Genomic DNA, 19,234 nt, shown 5'->3' with positions numbered 1-19,234 from the left:
ACACTTAGACGTTAAAGGATAGTGCATTGATGGGCGTGTCCGGCCCATACCTTTGTCATCGATGGAGGGATTTTCAAATAACTTGGCATGAATGTGTACCACAGTAAGACGACGTGTCGTGCGCAAGACCCAGGTTCGTAGCTCAAAGGTCAAGGTCACAGACGTTAAAGGATAGTGCATTGATGGGCGTGTCCGGTCCATATCTTTGTCATCGATGGATGGATTTTCAAATAACTTGGCATGAATGTGTACCACAGTAAGACGACGTGTCACACGCAAGACCCAGGTCCGTAGCTCAAGGTCAAGGTCACACTTAGACGTTAAAGGTCATTTTTCATGATAGTGCATTGATGGGCATGTCCGGTCCATATCTTTGTCATTCATGCATGGATTTTAAAATAACTATGCATGAATGTGTGACACAGTAAGACAACGTGTCGCGCGCAAGACCCAGCTCTGTAGGTCAAAGGTCCTAAACTCTAACATCGGCCATAACTATTCATTCAAAGTGCCATCGGGGGCATGTGTCATCCTATGGAGACAGCTCTTGTTTTAGGATCAATTTCCCTTTGTTGTTACTATAAATAACTTATATGATAACTTTTTTTATAATCGGCCAAAAAAAAAATCAATATGAAAACAACTGTGGCTTTTTATATATGCACATTTTAATCCAAGTGTGTTGATATTTTTTATATAGTACAATATTGTTTATACATCATTGACAGATATCAGTTCATTATGTTACACTGCCGTGGAGAAAATTAGGTGCCTTCCAGTAGGGGACTTTGTATTGCATGGCAATACTTCATTTACTTGTTTTTACATGCATAGAGGGATTTTGATGTAACTTGGCACAATCATTCACCATCATGAGACGGAGTGTCTTGCGCAAGAACCTAGAATTAATTCCCTTTGTTGTTACTATGAACGGCTTATATTATAACATTTTTATTACTGGTCGTAGAGAAAAATCAAGACCACTTTTCTTTAGTACAACATGCATGTTACATCCAATTTTGAGGTGTATTTTGGCCTATCTCTACTGTTAAGGATTATTGTGTGGACTTAGATTTTTTTTAAGATTTACTTCTCTTTGTTGTTACTTTAAATAACTTATTTTGTAACTTTTTGCGATCTGTTTTTTATTTGGAAAGTAAATGTTTGCCTCAATGAGACAGAGTGTCGTGTGCAACTCCCAGTCCTTTTGGCAGCTGGTGGGCTCCACATGCCCATGGGCATCTAGTCTAATGTTTGACCTAGTGTTTTATTCAAGAGATGACTAAGTATTAAAATCCTCCAAATGTTACTTAAGCAAAAGGTTCTGACCAAGTTCCACTAAATTTAGGCTAAAATTGCCAGTTAAAATTGTTGACAATAATGGACACAGGTATCCCAAATTCACAATGACTCACCTGGAACATTCTTGTTCAGGTGAGCTAAAAACAAAACTGTTTTGCTCATTCTATTTAAAAACCAAGATGAACAGGCTGTATCTATGACAGCACACCATCTGTCTCGAAGTGGGAGGTGTTCATACTGCCTTTGTAAATAATTACTGTAAAATCATTTAATTTTGTGGGCATGAAATTTCGTGGTTTTGGTCAAAACGGCAATTTCATGGGGATATGAATTCGTGGATTTCAACTTTTGAACATAAAATAAATGGGAATTTTACTTGTTCGTTGGGATTAAATTTCGTGGATTGACTCAACCACGAAATCCATGAAAATTAGCCCCCCATGAATATTAATGATTCCACAGTATTTGAAAGGTGATGTTCAATTATATTGCATAAGCAAGAGCTGTCCATAAGATAGTGTGCTAAACTTTTTGACAGCTAAGTCAATTAAAGGCCATAACTTGACAGACTTGTGCTAGTTATTTCATTACAATTCACAACGAATTAAAATTTTATTAAGACAGCTTGCATGCAAAACTAACCAAAGTTAAAAATGGGCCATAATTTGAATAAAAGTCAACTTAGAGTAACCTTACTTTGTTATTTCTGGGGAAGCAGTGTGTGAGTCCAATACTTATGCTTTTACTATCATACAGCTTGATAGTTGCAAAATAAATTTTAACCAAGTTTTCCAAGTAGAAAAAGGGTCGTAATTTAATTAAAATCCAACCAAGAGTTATTTAACTGTATTTTTCTGTAGGTATGATCACTTGGAAACGGTATGAAATTTCAATCCAATACATATAGGTGTTACTGAGATACCTTGATAGTCTCATGCAAAAATTTAACCAAATCTAAGTCAGAAAAGGTCCAAGATAAATTAAATGCAGACAATCGTTATCGAACTTGTTTATGTATCAGTAGGTCTGATGACTGGGAAGCACTGTGCATAGTTTCAAAGCAATGCAAACAGTTGTTACTGAGGTACAGCTTGATAGCCAGATGCATGCAAAACTTAAACAAGAACAAGGGGGTAGGGTAGGATATCGTTAAGGACGAAGCGGTCCGATACCGATACCGATACCAACGAAACGATACGGTATTTTTAACGATACCGATACCGATACCATGCTTTGTAGTACATTACATAAGCAATGATTCGCTTAGTATTATATACACCTATGTAAGTAGATATACATGAAAATTTGCTGTGTTAAATGAACATTTTAAGTTTGTTAATGGAATGTTGTATGTATTAGGTTATGAAAGAGTTAAAAATAAACATATCTTACAGACTAGTTTTCCAAAATAAAAATCTAGAGCAGATACCTCGCTCACTATGCAATTAAAATTTATGAATACACTCACTGTAGCAATGCTTTTAAAGCTCAGTACTGTCTAGAACTGTTAAACTGAACACTTATTAGCTTTCAAACTACCCCTCTAACAAGTCAGACTCATTCTCACTCATGATAATCTTCGACTTGGTTGACTAGTAAAGTTTATAAAGTGAAACACTTTGCAACACATTTTTAATTGTACAACAACCTTCAAAACACTTGAAACAACCAACATTCCAACAATAACATTATTTCTAATGGTTCGCGGAAACCGATTATTTGTTTACGTAGGTTACAGCTTAGTCTCGTAATTTTTTATTTACATCATTTTTTTTCATTGGTTTTAAAAGAAAACTACAAAGAAAAATAGGGTCATATATTTTGAAATTAAGTATTGGTTTACGTTGTTTGAAATGACGGGGAAAGAAGTATTTCAGGGAATATTTAGCATACGAAACTATTCGCACGGTTGGCTCTCCATGTCAAGGGAGGTTACTCTGAGCGGTATCACAGTAAAAACAATGTCGATCACGTTATTACGCTATTTGCTTAAATTTCTGCTTTATTTTGCAGCAGATTTTGTAAGAATTTTGTTTTTACTTTTATGGAAATACCGAAATCGGTACCGGTTCTTTTACGAAACGGTATATACCGGTACTTTTCGAAGTGATTATTCGGTATTGTACCGATACCGGGAACCGGTATCCAACCCTACAAGGGGGCCATAATTTGAATTACATTCAACCAAATGTTATGTAACTTATTTCAGTTGATCACTAAGAAGCCTGGTGTAAAGCTTCAATCCAATACATGCAATGGTCACTAAGGTATTAACTGACATGCAAAACCTTAACCAAAGTGTGAAGCTGACCCTTGACGGGTGGCCTCGTGTGAGTAGAATGGCTCTCGTTATTCTTCACATAGTCAAGCTAATTGGTGTTTATGCAAGTGCAGACTTCTTGAAAACAATGGTTAATCTATGAACTTTTGAAACATTTTATTTGCTAACATAGCTTAAAATACTATATTTTTAAGAATCCTAAAAATGACAGTTTGACATATAATGTGCATCTTACAAACAGAAGAAAATAGAAATTCATATTGATGGCAAACTTGAAATATTTATTACAGTTCCCACCTTCTGCTATGAAAACAAAGAAGCAAGAACAAACTAAATAGGTGTGTAGTTACTTTCCATCATGATTATCTCATGCAGTTGTTACATTTTTTGTTTTTTTCACCTGCATGTATTGGTCATCCTCACCTGGTAAATGTTCAAATACATTCATTCAAGGTAGTTTTGCACGTTCAGATAAAAAAAATCACCAATTTAGAATTTTATTAAAACCTGTTTTTTTTTCAGAACTTCAGAAAACTTTAAGAAAATTCAGCAAAAAAAAAAAAAAAAGATATGGTTGTGTGCTTGATATTTTGCTTCAAAATTTTGGACCTCGCGCATGTTTTCATAACAGAAGCCTATGGGAAAATCACAGTTTTATTAAAATTTTAGCAAATAGAAATGTTTCTTCAATGTAGATTTTTAATAATGAAACTTTTCAGAGTCTTAAATAAACATATGGTCTGTAATACTGTGAAATAAAATGTATAGGCTGTGTGCTAGTTTTAGAGATATTTGCTCAAGAATAATGAGATCCAAATATTTCAAACTGATTTTAAGACATTATCTGAAACTATTTAACATGTCAGATGTTTTAATATCATATCTGTAGAAAGATAGTAACATTGTTGTATTTCTCAATTTACCCCCAGATTGCCATTACCGTAATTCATAAAATAATTTTCATTTCTGTATGCAGAGACCAGGCTTTATTCTACGTTTTCCAGATAAATGATGTTACGTCATTACTTCTGGTTTATCAAATGTGCAGAAATACCTTAATTGTACACAATTCTACTGTCTTGATATGGCCATCAGAAATTATGTAAGGGCAAGTCAATAAAGGCCAATTTTGCTAAAACATTTAAAATAGTTTCAATAATTTCATAATTATGCTTTGCGAGGTATGATTTATTTCCTCATTGAAGTACACATAAAATACACAAAAACATCTTTTTGCATCTAGAATCTATAAAAAAATCAAAATTTTGAACAGGTCAATTGGATGGTCCTATTCATATTTTATTCTTGTCCCTGGTCATCTTCTTCCATTTCCTCTTCCTCATCACCACCAGGTAAATGTTCTTTCACTAGATCTAACAACTCATAAATCTGATCTTCCGTCAGTCGTTCCTCACTTTCTTCAACTATCAACTGAATTTCTACAGCAGTCTTTGGCCTCAAGTTCAACAGCTGCATCTTTTCTGCTTTTGTCAGTTTAAACCTATCTAAAGTTTTAATGAAATTTGCGACAAGTTCAGGTGATTGTTTCGAACATGCTGAGTTTTCGAGGTAATGAGTTATCTCGTACGATATTGTGGCCAGGTTAGTTTGAAGTTTGCTCTGTTTACTTTGTCCTTTGTGCATGTCACTGAGAAGGTTCAGGACTTCATAGTTACTCAGCATTGCAGACTTGTCATTTTTCACCTCCATTCTGCCAAGCTGAAAAAAAAAAGTGCTGTTTATAAAACACATGCGCCCTAAATGACGACCTGTCCCATTTTCAATCTAGAGATCACAATAACCTTTGACCTATTAACCCCTACAAAAAATAAAGGCAATCTACTGACCACATGCAATCATCCTATTAAGTATGATAACTGTAGGCCAAAGTGTTCTTCCAAAGTGTCCTAACATTTCAGTAACCAGAGGACGCCCAGCACAACTTTTACTTTGACATGTAATGATGTATGAGCCAAAACTAAGAGGATGAACTTAATCTTTATCACTATCTTTCTACTCATGTAAGTAAGACAATAAAGTGGTTTACCTTTATTCTGCGATACCGTATGTGTCCTTCAAATATTTTACTGATGCCCAGCGTCCAGCCAAAATTGTATACACCCAACTTAGTATCACTACAGCAAACAAGAGCTGAAAATATAAAATCAAAACATCCATTTTATGATTTTATTTTTTTACATTTAACCTTTAGTCTGCTAAATATCTAAAATGAACTGGTCCATGTTTCATTCTTTAATAAGTGTGCAATAATCATAAATGTTATGAATACATAACTATAAACATCTGGAAACGCGACTAAGGTAACTTTCATGTTAAAAACAGCACCCTGCTCTTTTTTGGCGGCCCCCTGCCCCTTTTTGACAGTACCCTGCCCTTTCTGATCTCTAGAAATAACACTATGCAGTCATTCAGTAAAAAATGAAAATGAAATTTTAGCCCCATTCAAATACATGGTACTTTCACTTTGGAAAACAGTGTATAATTTCCAACCTCCATACTTTCCCGTCTTAAAATTCATATAGTATTAGGATCCCTTCTATGCAACACTATAAGCTAGGTTTTAAAAGCGATTTCGAGCGTTAAAATTGTTTAGGGGTCACATTTTTTGGAAATTGTAAATCAGGTGTTTGCAAGAGTTATCTTTCCTGTGGTTGTTGCTAACCCTGTGCCAAATAATTACTAGATCACAAACTAGGCATTTGGTTACTGTAGTCCAACTAATTTGACGCGATCTTAGGAAATATTGAGATAATTTTTTCATATGGGCAATGTCCCCACTCGCGTCAAACACTTGAAAGACCAAAATAGTTGAAGCAATTTCCAATGAAATTTTCATCGCTGCAGACACTTTACATGCTATAGGTTTAAATGCCGTTTATTTCACGAATTGGCCATAAATTCAAATAAAACTTACATGTATCAAAAGGGGATTCAAGTCCCCACAGGAAAGATAACTCTTGCAAACACCTGATTTACAATTTCCAAAAAATGTGACCCCTAAACAAAAGTTGACCATTTGAGGCTAATTTACAAGTTACAATCCCTAGGTGTTAGTCCCCAAATAACTAATTGGGTCAAATCTTTCCTCTCTAATCGTACCCAGAAGGTCGCAGTTGAAGGTCACCTGTCCAGCGAACTTCCGGTCCTGTCTGGAGTTCCACAGGGGTCTGTCCTTGGGCCTTGCCTTTTCCTTGTATACATTAACGACCTGCCTGACTCAGTCAAATGTAAAACCCGTATGTTTGCAGATGACACCATCGTTTACCTCACTGTCAAATCAAATAATGATAGCATAGCCCTTCAAGAAGATCTCCATAAATTAGAAACATGGGAAAGAGTCTGGCAAATGGAATTTAACCCCGACAAATGTGAAGTCCTTAGAGTAAGTAGGAAGAGAAATCCCTTTATATATCCCTACAGGTTACACAATACAGAGTTAAAGTCCACCTCATCAGCTAATGACCTAGGAATAACTATCTCCAATGATTTGAACTGGTCACAACACATAGAAAACATAACTTTTAAGGCAACCTCTTCCCTTCGATTTATTCAGAGAAATGTCAAGACAGATAACATAAAGGTCAAAGAAGCTGCATACACCACCTATGTCCGCCCCCAGCTAGAATACAGTTCAACTGTGTGGCATCCCTGGCAGAAAACCCTCACCCATAAACTTGAACGAGTCCAAAGGTCAGCAGCTAGGTATGTTATGAATGATTACAACTATACAAGCAGTGTAACTGAAATGTTGAAATCCTTAGAATGGAAAACTCTCCAGTACCGTAGGTTAAACTGTTCATTACTTTTGTTTTACAAAGTAAGGACCCAGACCGTTGCTATTGACCAAGGTTACTTGTCCCCCATTAGAAACCTGAACTACTTGATCCCTTATTCCAGCACTCAATACTTTGCTAACTCTTATTTCCCTAGAACCATCCGTCTCTGGAACTCCCTCCCCACACAGTCAAAGCTAGCCCCAGCCTCAGTATCTTTACAGAGAGGCTGGCGGCGGTCACTATGTAATTCTTCCATTCTGTCCTATTTTAACTGTAGCATACTGTCCTTTTATCTTTTACTTTTAATACTGTAATATACTAAATTTCTTTAACAACTGTTTCTCTGACAGCGCCGACCAGTCATAATCGGAAATCGATTGTTGGTTGTAACGATGTAGATAGATAGATAGATAGATTTATGTAAAAATTATCAAATAATATCCAAGATTACAAATTTTCTGTTGATTTAAACCTATGTATGTACTGTACACGATTAAAGTTTACCATGTATACACGCCAATATGCGCAAGCGATAAAACCAATAACTTTACATGACTGTGTACTTTGATTCATCCTCTATTATTTTGGTCATTCAAAGTTTTGACGTTTAGATTGCAAGTCACAAATATAAAACAATCCGAACGTCGAATTATTTTGACTACTGGTTACTGAAAGTCTAAACTCTTCCTTCATGTATTACTTGTTGTTTAATTTTAAGGTCCCTACATCCATCACTTTAAAAGTATATTTTATCTATTTTGAAAACATTAGACCGATAACATTTAATGTCGTGTCCGAATACCACCGCACTTGTAGATGAAATATGCTGCAACATGTCTGGAAAACTTATCCATTAATCGTGCCTGTTTACTACGAATTTTAAAAGGGTGACTTCTAAAATTACCAAGTTAAGAATCCTTGAGACTGCCTTTTTGCTGAAAATAAACATGGTTTATGCTGATAACTTTTATTTAGGACAAATAATGCCAGGAAATATAAAATCTCAGCGCTGTCTACATGTTTGTTGACATCTTAACCGGAAACAACCTATGTCCATGCGCAAGTTGTGCCTATTTCGCGTACCAAACCGTACCATAAAGCCGGAGGAAAAGTAGGTTAGAGAACATTGTTTTCCATAGACTTCCATTATATCATTATGGCGTGTACGGCCTTCCATATATCGAAACATATATATCTAATCACATTTTTTTCGAGAACTATCTTAGTTCAACAAAAATATCGAACGAAAAAACATATGAATAGTGATACTTTGTTTAAGGTATTTCAGCACATTTGGGTCGAATTTTTTTCTACAATGTAGAATGTTAAAGTAGTCGGTTAAAAAGCTCAGTCAGAGCTTATATTGTATTGTTATGGCATTATCCTGTTATTTGGAACGGGTTCCATATAAATATTTTACCATATTTTACAGCAAAATGGACGTTGTTTCATTCCGAACCGGATAACCACTTTGGAACTACTTTTTTTAGTAAAGAATAATTTAATATAATAATACTTCGATTTATTCCGTATAGCTTTTTAAATACTGTCAAATCATTCAATTCACTTCTATTGAATACCACATCTTGTCTCCAAAAATGGGTATGAATGAAAAACAAGTGCGTTCCAAATAACAGGAGTATATATATATAGAGAGAGAGTTGTGATTCTAAATAGTGCCTCGCAAGGGGAAGGTATCCCCGGGAAAAGGGTTTTCTTTGGGGGATACATTTCTTCAGAAAATGGGGCTTGGCAATCTTTTGGGGGTTAAAAGTGACAGACTTTAACCCCCAAAGATTGCCAAGCCCCATTTTCTGAAGAAATATATCCCCCAAAGAAAACCCTTTTCCCGGGGGAACCTTCCCCTTGCAAGGCATTTTTAGTATCTTAACTCGCTCGCTATATATATACTCCTGTTATTTGGAACGCCCTTGTTTTTCTTTTATATCTATTGTTTAGAGGCATGAGGTGGAATTAATTAAAGTAATTGAATGATTTGACTCTATTCAAAAAGAATTACGGAATAAATCGAAGTATTATTACATAACAGAATTGATCATCATTATGAATTAAAAAAGTAGTTCCAAAGTGGTTATCCGGTTCGGAATGTAAACATCGTCCATTTTGCCATAAGGTATTATGTTAAATATTTGTTTGGAACGCGTTCCAAATAACAGAATAATGACATTGTTATATGTCTTGCCAACTTAAAATAAAACTTATCTTATCTTATCTCATTTGATAAAACCCTGATTTTTCAAAACTTCAGAATACACTTAGGAAATTCAGCAAATAAAAAAGATAGCTAAGGTCATGTGCTTGATTTTTTGCTAGACTGATTTGAAAAATTTGAACCACGTACAATCTTTCATAATGGGAGTCTATGGGAAAATCACAACTTTCATAACATTTTCGCGAATAGAATTCTTTCTACAATGTAGATTTTAATGAAACTTCTCACAGTCGTAAGTAAACATATGGTAGTGAAATAAAATTCATAGGTCCGTATGCTTATATTTGAGATATTTGACCATGATTAAAGTGAACCGCATATTTCAAGCTAATTTTGAGACATTATTTTGAATTATCTAACTTGTCAGATGTTTTAATATCATATTTTAACTTCAGAAATATTGTAACAGTGCCTTTATAATAAAGTTACTCACGGGTTGTCATTAATTCATAAAATATTTTTCATATCTGTACGCCGAATCCAGGCTTTATTCTATGTTTTCCGGATAAATGACGTTACGCTATCACTTCCGTGCAGAACTACCTTAAGTAATTTTCGTGTGAATGAGACAACACCCTGTTTACATCGTTTGTATGGCGGAGGAAATTCGTAAAATATAACGTGTTTTTTTTTCAATAAACGCAGATTTTGTCAAAATGTAATAGAATACTGTAAATGAAGTAAAAAAGTTCCAGTTTGAAAAAAAAGTCTCTTCTTGGGTTTGTTTACATGACTGACCAATCAGAACGGGCAAATATGACTTTTTTCCAAGTATATACTTACCTTATTCCCAGTAGGTTCCATGTACTTTTTTTGAATTGGTGGTCCCTGACCAGTGATGATTATAAAATGCATTTGTTTCTAACACAGTATGCATGCTATGATAAGATTAGGTTCGTAACAAACAAGAACATTGATCCAGTAGGATTAGCTTTATTCCCGGAAAGCAGCCTGTCAACAGTAACAAAAAACACAGTGCTAAGCATAAGTCTGTATACATATATACACTGCTAAATATAGACAAAGCAAAATAAATGGACAACAAAGATCAAAACAAAAATATTCAGGGACACAGTCGGACAGTACCTTGGAAAAAACACTTAAATCGTCGCGCAAACACTCAATCTTTATTACCACCATGTTTCAAAACTACAGAACAGTGTAAAAAGTTATCCCTCCAGCATACATGGCAAGTTCCCCGGACAATTTTCTAGGAGATTTCAGTTAAGGAGATTTGGTGAAAATGCAGGAGGTTTTACCGAGAAATTTTTGGTCGAATATATAACTGTAAAACAGATTAGATCTAACTCATTTTTCTTTCTGACTTGATCAACTGATTAAATTTGGGCAATGGTTTGAGGGGTTGTAACTTGCATTTTAAAACATTCTTTTAAAGTATTGATTTAAATTTATTTAGTTGTTATCATTTAATAAGCAGAGGAATTGATGAAATTTACTAGCACGTCTCTTTTCATTTAATATACAGTATCCAGTGAATAACTTGCAGATCTTTTCGATATTTCTAGAATGTTAGCGCATGAGCAGTAGCTAAAATAGATTGGCAATAAATCTATTTCACCATTTTGAATTTATATAGTATTAAAAAGTGTTATTTACTAATAAAGAATAAGCTGAATATACAAAATCATGTAGCTGTTAAAATGTTTTTGAACCAAATTGTCAAGTTGTATCAGTGGTAATGATTGCCATCACTCCAATAAACGTCGGCTCTTTTATATATTCAAATGTATCCCTAAATATCCTTTCCCACCTAAAGCATCCATAAACAAGCTCCTGTTTTTAACATATTAATGTAAACATCATCACCCGCCAAATAACACAGTCTAAAAATAGCCCATACACACACCAGGTCTATTAAGCTTGGAATTCTTTTTATTTAAAATGTAGGTCTGGCCAACTAATGGTATATGCTTTTATGGAAAAAGGATTTTCCGGGGGATATTTAAGTTTTCCGTATGTCCGGGAAAGTGGGTCTGAATCCGGGAAACTTGACATGTTTCCATTACAAATGTACTGGTCAGTAATGCCACAACGTGTAAATCACAAAATGAACAGCATGAGCATGCACTCTAAATACCTATGCTGAAAGCAGAAACGGATGATACGTAATACAGTAGGTGCTAATCTTGACAATAGTCTAAACGTTTATAGAGACACTTCTAGTACGATTCTGAAGGTTAATATAAACATATAAGTTCAAAAACAGTGATAAAAGTCTGTAACGTTTCTAAAGCATTTTTTGTTTAAATGTTCTTAACAGTCAGACTCTGACATATTTATGTTCTGCCCCTGAAAAATAAAAAAATGTGGAAAATACGTGTCGATTGAAACTATCTAGACGAAAAGTAATCACTGTTACGTCAGGGTATTTTTAGGTATGCCTCTTAAAACACGCACATATGTCTACATAAATCAACAGAAAGAGGATTAGATGTCCAGAAATAATATAAATAATAAAACCTGTAAAAAGATCTCTTGAAAGCATAGAATGCAACCAAAAAAAAAGAATAATAGCAGACTCGATTTGATTGTTTTTTCATGAGAGGTAATTAAATGTGCAACACCTCTCACGCCCCAAGCACGGGCTTAAGCGGAACTCTATTACACATCTATTGAATGGACTCCATGATCCCAAAAGGACCACAAAATATAACAACACTAAATCCAAGTACGGAGAGACTTTTTACGGCCGCCACATGTCACTTAAAGCAAAGAACAAAATCATACATTTATTTTTATAGCTCTTTGCTTAAAGATTGCTGTTATGATAGTTAATAAAAGATCCCTTGGAAGCATAGAAGCGGAACTCTATTACACATCTATTGAATGTGCCCCATGATCCCAAAGAACCAGAAAATATAACAACACTGAATCTAAACTTCTGTTCACACTATGAAATCCCGGAACAAAGACAACTTTGGTGTGTCTCCATAGAAGAAATGTTATCATCTACAGCATAGACAAGAAGAAAGGTGATGGCTAAAAAAATAAATTTTCCATAAATGTTTTCCAAGGAAGATAATACTTCTAACCCAATACCATCTAGTAAAATCCCATCTAGTCCCATCATCACCACAGATCTACAAAGGTGTACTGGAATTTCTACAATGGCTGAAACCACACAAATTTGCTGTGCCAGACATTGCATGAATGAAATTTTCTTCGTGTCCTAATTACATAGTCAGTGATAGCAGCTTGAATCCAAAATATGAATTTAGGATAAGGACCTGTCTTAAAAGTTTATGAAATGGGCACAAAAAAAAAACAATTTTTTAAAATATTTTTCTTTCTTTTAAACAGACATTAACAAATTGTTTATTTAATGCCCATTCCCCTTTTGCTTCACTTTTTTCATTTTTTTTATATTGATGACTCATTGTTTAATGCAATCCTGTCCTAGTTTTGAGACAACATGTATCCAGTAAGTTTTTTATATTCAAATGGTTTTCGAAAAGGGTGCCGATAAAAGTATGTAAACATAATTTTAAAGTCATGTTTTTTTTCTGGCTGTTCCAGAATCTTCTTTTTACTCTTGGTGATACATGAAAGTACTGGAATCTTCCTTTATGCTTTAAATAGAAAGCTGTCTGAGAAGAATGAAAAACCTAAGCTAGATCTTATTAAAAAACATTCCTGTATTTCTTAATAACAAAATATATACCAATTTGGACATTGAACATTTGTTGGATTTAGGTTAACTTTGTGGATTTAAAAAATATCGTAAAGAGTGGACTGATATTCTTTGAATATTTTTTGATTCTGTGTGAAATCTGGAATTTTTACAAACTAGGTTTAAGTTTGACCATAACAGGATTTGGACTATTCTTGCATACGGACGGCTAGTTAATATTTTCAAGGTATTTGAATTGTTACGTTAAAAAAACTTTGTTATTGTTAATAGTTGCTGGTTTGGTTTTAACTGAACTGTGTGCTAATAGTAGAAAGTCTATTCTTTCTACAACTGTTTGCCTGATTTTAAAATAAGGTTTCTGCAAAGGTTCATTTGGTGACCGTATACAAAGATATTTTAAATTATTCTGATTCATCAACCCCCCCCCCCCCCAAAAAAAAACCCAGAAAAAAAACCACCAACAACAACAAAACAACAACAACAACCCAAACGAAACATGGCTTTTCAGAGCTATAAATAGAAAAACCTTCAAAAGACCTCTACATCGTCTGAACTGCTCGTTGGACCTTGAAATAAATTCACAGAACTTTTCCTTGGGTAACTCTTTGATGTTCAAAATTGATTTGCAAAGAAAACATGGCATGGGGCGTGGTTACTTTTTCCTATGGGAACATTTAAAATCTTCTAGCCAGAAACTGCTGGACTGATCTTAATATCATTGGAATTGACTTCTTTATAAAATGAACACCTCTCAAAGAGTACCACCTAAGTAGCATCCATGTCAAGTTTCACCATCTTGAAAAATCAATTAAAGAAAAGATGTTCACTAAAGAAACTGTTGACACCGACAGAGAGCTTGATTTGAAACAGACAGATGGACAAGCAATGTTCAAAACAGCTCGCTTTAAGTACGTTATGTTCTGATGAAAAAAAAAAAACAACAACAAAAAACAGCCAGGGTTTTTAGAGTAGTTAGCTTATATTGGCAATAAATCATTTAAAATTATCTAAATTATTAGGATTTGCTCTATCTATTCAATACTTCAGTTTTTTTATAAAGTCTAGTTGCAACCAACCTAGATTAGGAATACCTCAACAAACTGCAATTAAGACAAACTAGAGATGCCTTTAGTAAATTTAAAAGCCTGTGCCTTCTCACTAAAGAGAACATTAAACTGATGTGTAGCACAAAGGGAAGATATGCAGAACGGGACTAGACTTAGTACATCAAACTTGGGGAGTTTCAGAGGTTAAGCCAACACAAGACTTTGTGCCATACAACATAAGTTGTCATGGCAATATTTACTTATATTTCAAAGGCCTGCAACTCTGCCAAAAATATCATAAGGCAATGTAAAGCAGATAGAACTAAGCCCTAAATTATATTCTGGTACTTATTACATGTGTAAATGTCGAGTTCTGCTCAACCCGGGGCTAGAGGGCGTGGACGGTAGTTTGCATTTCAATTTCCGTCCATGAACAGGCTCAATAAAACTGAGCCTGCAGCACTTTCTTTTAGGTCGTGTTGGGCGATCTGTGGTTTCCACTTTTTTTCTATCATATTGATAATTTCTACAAAGTTTTATTCTACAAAGTTTCCTTGAAAATCAACAAACAGTTAAAAACAGGAAGTCTGTACAGAATAGTATTTTAGGTAAAATTTACTTATTTGAAAATTCAAACCTCTGTAATTCTGCTAAAATCATTCAATTGAAAACAAAAACCACCCGTTGAATATGAGTGATTGGGCTTTGGTACAATGGTATTGACCATTCATATGAAGCTTAATACAAATCCCAACATTAAAAGAAATAGTCCAGACAATGACCACTATAATTCCAAAAAAAAAAAAAAAAAAAGAAAAAAAAAAAAAAAAGAAAAAATACTGGAATACGCTGAGAATCTTCAAAACTACCTTTAGTTACTGAACTTTCCAATAAAAGATCGGTAGACAATATGTTCATGACAGACTGACAAGCAGGACAAAACTATATATACATTCCTTCATATTGGGAGACAGCCTTTATACAGAAGAAAAACAACAATTGCGACAAACTGTCCTTCAATTTGTATATTTTTCTTATTTTTATAAAGATATTCTAAAGGTTAACATAAGAATAAACACAGACACCAGCACTGTTGTAAATACTTCTTATTATTTACAATGTAGAAGAAAGGGCTTTAAAGGCATATCAAACCCAGTTTCTATATGTATATGCAAAACTTTTCCCTACTGACAGAGTTTCTTTAAACTTTGTATACTGACTGAGAGTTAAGTTTAAAACGGAAATATGTGCAATAGTGTTTCGCTTAAGCCGGTGCTAGGGGACGTGAGAAGTGTTGCACAATTCATGACCTCTGATGAACAGACTCAATCAAACTGAGTCTGGTATTATTCTTATTGGGTGCATTATTTTCTTCCAAAGGATCTTTTTACAGACTTTATATAAAATCATAGGTACCAGGGCTTGATCTTGAATTATCTGCCCTTGAAAATCAGAAAATACTAAAAAATCCATTTTTCAAGGGCAGATAATTCAATATCGAGGCAATTTTATCATTCAATCAAATTATCAAATTATCATTCTAATTTATATTTCTGTTTCAGACTTTATTTGCAGTCAGTATACAAAGTTTAAAGAAATTCGGTTCATGGGAAAGACCAGGACTTGGCGGTATTATTTTGTCATGCTCATAGTTAAGGACATTTACCACAGTGTCTATACTGAGTCAACACGGGGCAAAATTTTCTTACGGACGGAATTTCTTTTTTAAATTGTGTTTACTTAGAGAGAATCAAATAAAAAATCATAGTACCCAGCCTTGGTCATGAATTATCTGCCCTTGAAAGTCGGAAAATACTGAGAAAATGTATTTTAAGGGCAGATAATTTAAGATCAAGCCCGGGTACTTATGATTTTCAATACATATTTCCGTTTTAAACTTGACTCTCGGTCAGTACACACAGATTAAAGAAATTCTGTCCGTAGGAAAACTTTTGCCTTTGTACTTACACTGTATAGAAAACTGGTCGATATGTCTTTAGTACGTGATATAGCTGAAGAAACAATATTATTTCTATGTATCAGTTGTGTGTAACATATCAAGACCTCAACCCACCAACTTAGCTCAATAGGAAGAGCGCAGATCTATTGAGAACTATGGACCGGCGGATAATATAAGTAGTCATGCAATAATACTATACATATAGGATGTACGACACATTGAATCATGAATAGTAACAACTGTGCTTAGTATAAACTAGAGCTATCACTAAATGTGATTCATACCATCATCACTTAAAGCCCTGCAAGAAAAGGTTATATTGTTAAAAAATGATACATATGTACCCATCACTACTAATAGCACCGTTTATAGTCAGTCGGGGGTGGGGCGGGGCGGGGCGGAATTTTATCTATATATACAAGAAAGAGCTACAGTCCTTGTGCTTTTCAGTTTATTAAGAAGTATAAAACGGTAGATAACTTTTAATGTTATTAATATTCTGCCCAGATTTACGGTAAATGTGTTTTTCAATTTCCCTTAATGACATGTATCACTGTATCAAATTATATCACAGTCCATTTAGTGGAATCAATGTCATTCACTCCAGTACTGAAAACATGAAAAATTAATCACAATTGCAAAAAGGGAGACAACTTTGTTTGAAAATCAGGTATGGTTCTTAATATGTTCATTTATCTTTCACGTTGTAAAAACCTATATTAAATTCCCTATGATAAAGCCAAAGTTAATCCTTAAATTTTAAAACCAGTGCAAAAAGAGAGATGACTTTATCATTGTTCAGCAAAGACTCATGAATATTGTACTTCATAATGTTACATTAAATTCCTTTAATTTAATTCATTCATAGATTTAATGCCATTCTCTGAAGTATATGAAAAATGTGAAAAATTAATTAAAACTAGAAATTGTGAAAAGCCACAAATTCAGGGTCATAACTCCAGGGAAAATCTCTGAAACATAACAATCCAACAATGTACACAACTAAGCTTTGTAAACTCATGCAATGTTTGGTGTAACTCCAACCAGCTGTATAGTACATGTTGCACAGACCAAAGAATTTGACGATTCAAAGATCATGTCTTCGCCGAAAATAATTTAATCAGAACATGATGATAATATGCGCACAACTATGCTTCACACTAATCACTAACACTAATGTGTTTTGGTGAAATTCAGCCTAATTGTATATAGCAAGCAGTGTAAATACTGCAAAAACACTGCAAAACATGACAAACCAAGGGCCATACCTCTGCTAAAATCATTGAACTGGAACATGCCGATGACATGTATAACCATGCTTGGCACTGATAACTTATGTAAGGTTTGCTGGAAATCTCCCCAATGGTGTAAAAGAAGTTGCCAAAATACCATAAAATCACATAAGCTTTTTGTTTTGAATGTTTTTGCCAGTGCATTTAAATATTCATGCAATGATGAAAAAGTCAAAGACTGGACAAGAAAAATGGCATAAAATCCCCAACTTTTAAGTGTGACCTTAACCTTGAAGTTAGCGAACTGGATCTTGCACAAAACACCATCTCCTTATGGACAACATTTGTGCCAAGTAATACTAAATCCTAGTTGTGGAGAGGTCAAATAAGCAGACATTGTTAATATTTAACTTGAACTTAGAGCTAGCGATCTAAGTTCGTGTAGTTTGTGCACGGCACATTGTCTTTTTATTGTGCTGATTGTGCAAAGGTATTTGAAAAGGCAAAGTTAATGACTAACATAAATATTTGACCTGTAACTGTGGCCGTGTTTTTTGCAGCATAATTCTTGGCGGCAAGACACATTGTAATAGTATGGGTTAACATTTGTACCAAATACTATTAAAATCCATTGATGAATGGCAGTAATGGAGCGAACACATAACAGACCGTGTTAATAAAATAGGTCTGATTGTGACCTTTGAGCTGGGGGTCTTGAAGTTACAATGACATAAGTCTTTTTAAGGAGACCCTTTTTTCCAAATCATATTAAATCCTTGACGATATTAAAATGAAATGTGGACATAAGATGCCTCTCAGAAAGGTAAAGCTTTAAAACATGGAAAAAATGCAAATTTTTTTTTCTGATGAATATCAGCACACTGACAATCGTATGAAAAGGGCATACGTCAACGTTCACATTTCTAGTATCTCAAGATTCACATGTCTGAACCATATGTTACACATTGGCGTGCAGAAATCAATGAAAGAATATTTACAATTGAAGTATGACACTTACCCCAACCCCGCACCTCCACCACCATAAAAAAAAAAAAAAAAAAAAAAAAAAAAAAAAAAAAACAAAAAAAAAAAAACAGCAACAATCTGTATCTCACAAAAACACATGCATATTCATTCTCCACCAGTTTAAACTTGACATGTGACATGTTGTTTGCAAGTAAACATGTTAAGCTTTGTTTGTTTAATTGGTTTATCAAATGCTGTTTTTTCAGTAATGCGGTTGCGATCATTAATTTTTACACATGTAAGCAATGTTCCGTATTCTGTAACAGTATGACTTGTTTTCTGACAGCAATGCAAAATCCCCACATGATCTGAGGAGGAGGACTGTTTTCGTCAAAACTTACCTACAGAAAATACACAGCCCACTGGTGATCAAACTTGTGACCTCTTATTTTATACTCTTGTACATAGCTATAGGACCAACTACTTGGCTAGGTAAGTAAGGACTAACACATTTACTTAACACAAAAAACAATGTAAATGAAAGTTTAAAAATATATTCATTAGTGGGCAAGTATGTCAAGCATCGTCTCATCTACGTGTCTATTCAGAATGTGTAATTTGAGTGTGCAATGTGTTTTCTTAGATTGAATAAACAAAAGGTGTATGACTACCATAAGATTTCATATTCCAATCATCTATTAGATGACTTTCATTCATCATTTTGGGATTGATTATACATTTTATAACATTTAATACTGCACATTC

At 34.2% G+C, this 19,234-nt stretch overlaps 1 protein-coding gene across 1 annotated transcript; it reads right to left on the bottom strand.

Annotated features, from left to right (window-relative positions):
* Positions 1-4,750: 4,750 nt before the first annotated feature.
* Positions 4,751-8,429, bottom strand: LOC128552772 (DNA-directed RNA polymerase III subunit RPC9-like). The gene is made up of 3 exons (XM_053533835.1): positions 8,285-8,429; positions 5,631-5,734; positions 4,751-5,302 (listed from the first exon to the last, which is right to left on the bottom strand). Exon 3 carries the CDS (start codon positions 5,291-5,293, stop codon positions 4,883-4,885), a length of 411 nt encoding a protein of 136 aa, XP_053389810.1. The 5' UTR covers positions 5,294-5,302; positions 5,631-5,734; positions 8,285-8,429; the 3' UTR covers positions 4,751-4,882.
* Positions 8,430-19,234: the final 10,805 nt, after the last annotated feature.

This window comes from Mercenaria mercenaria, unplaced genomic scaffold, assembly GCF_021730395.1.
Source record: "Mercenaria mercenaria strain notata unplaced genomic scaffold, MADL_Memer_1 contig_3138, whole genome shotgun sequence".
In the NCBI taxonomy this organism is placed as follows: domain Eukaryota; kingdom Metazoa; phylum Mollusca; class Bivalvia; order Venerida; family Veneridae; genus Mercenaria; species Mercenaria mercenaria.
This window is presented reverse-complemented; position numbering and strand designations above follow the sequence as displayed.

What these genes read in the sequence shown, in the direction of transcription:
- LOC128552772 (XM_053533835.1), bottom strand. Translation starts at nt 5,293, where the DNA reads ATGGAGGTGAAAAATGACAAGTCTGCAATGCTGAGTAACTATGAAGTC.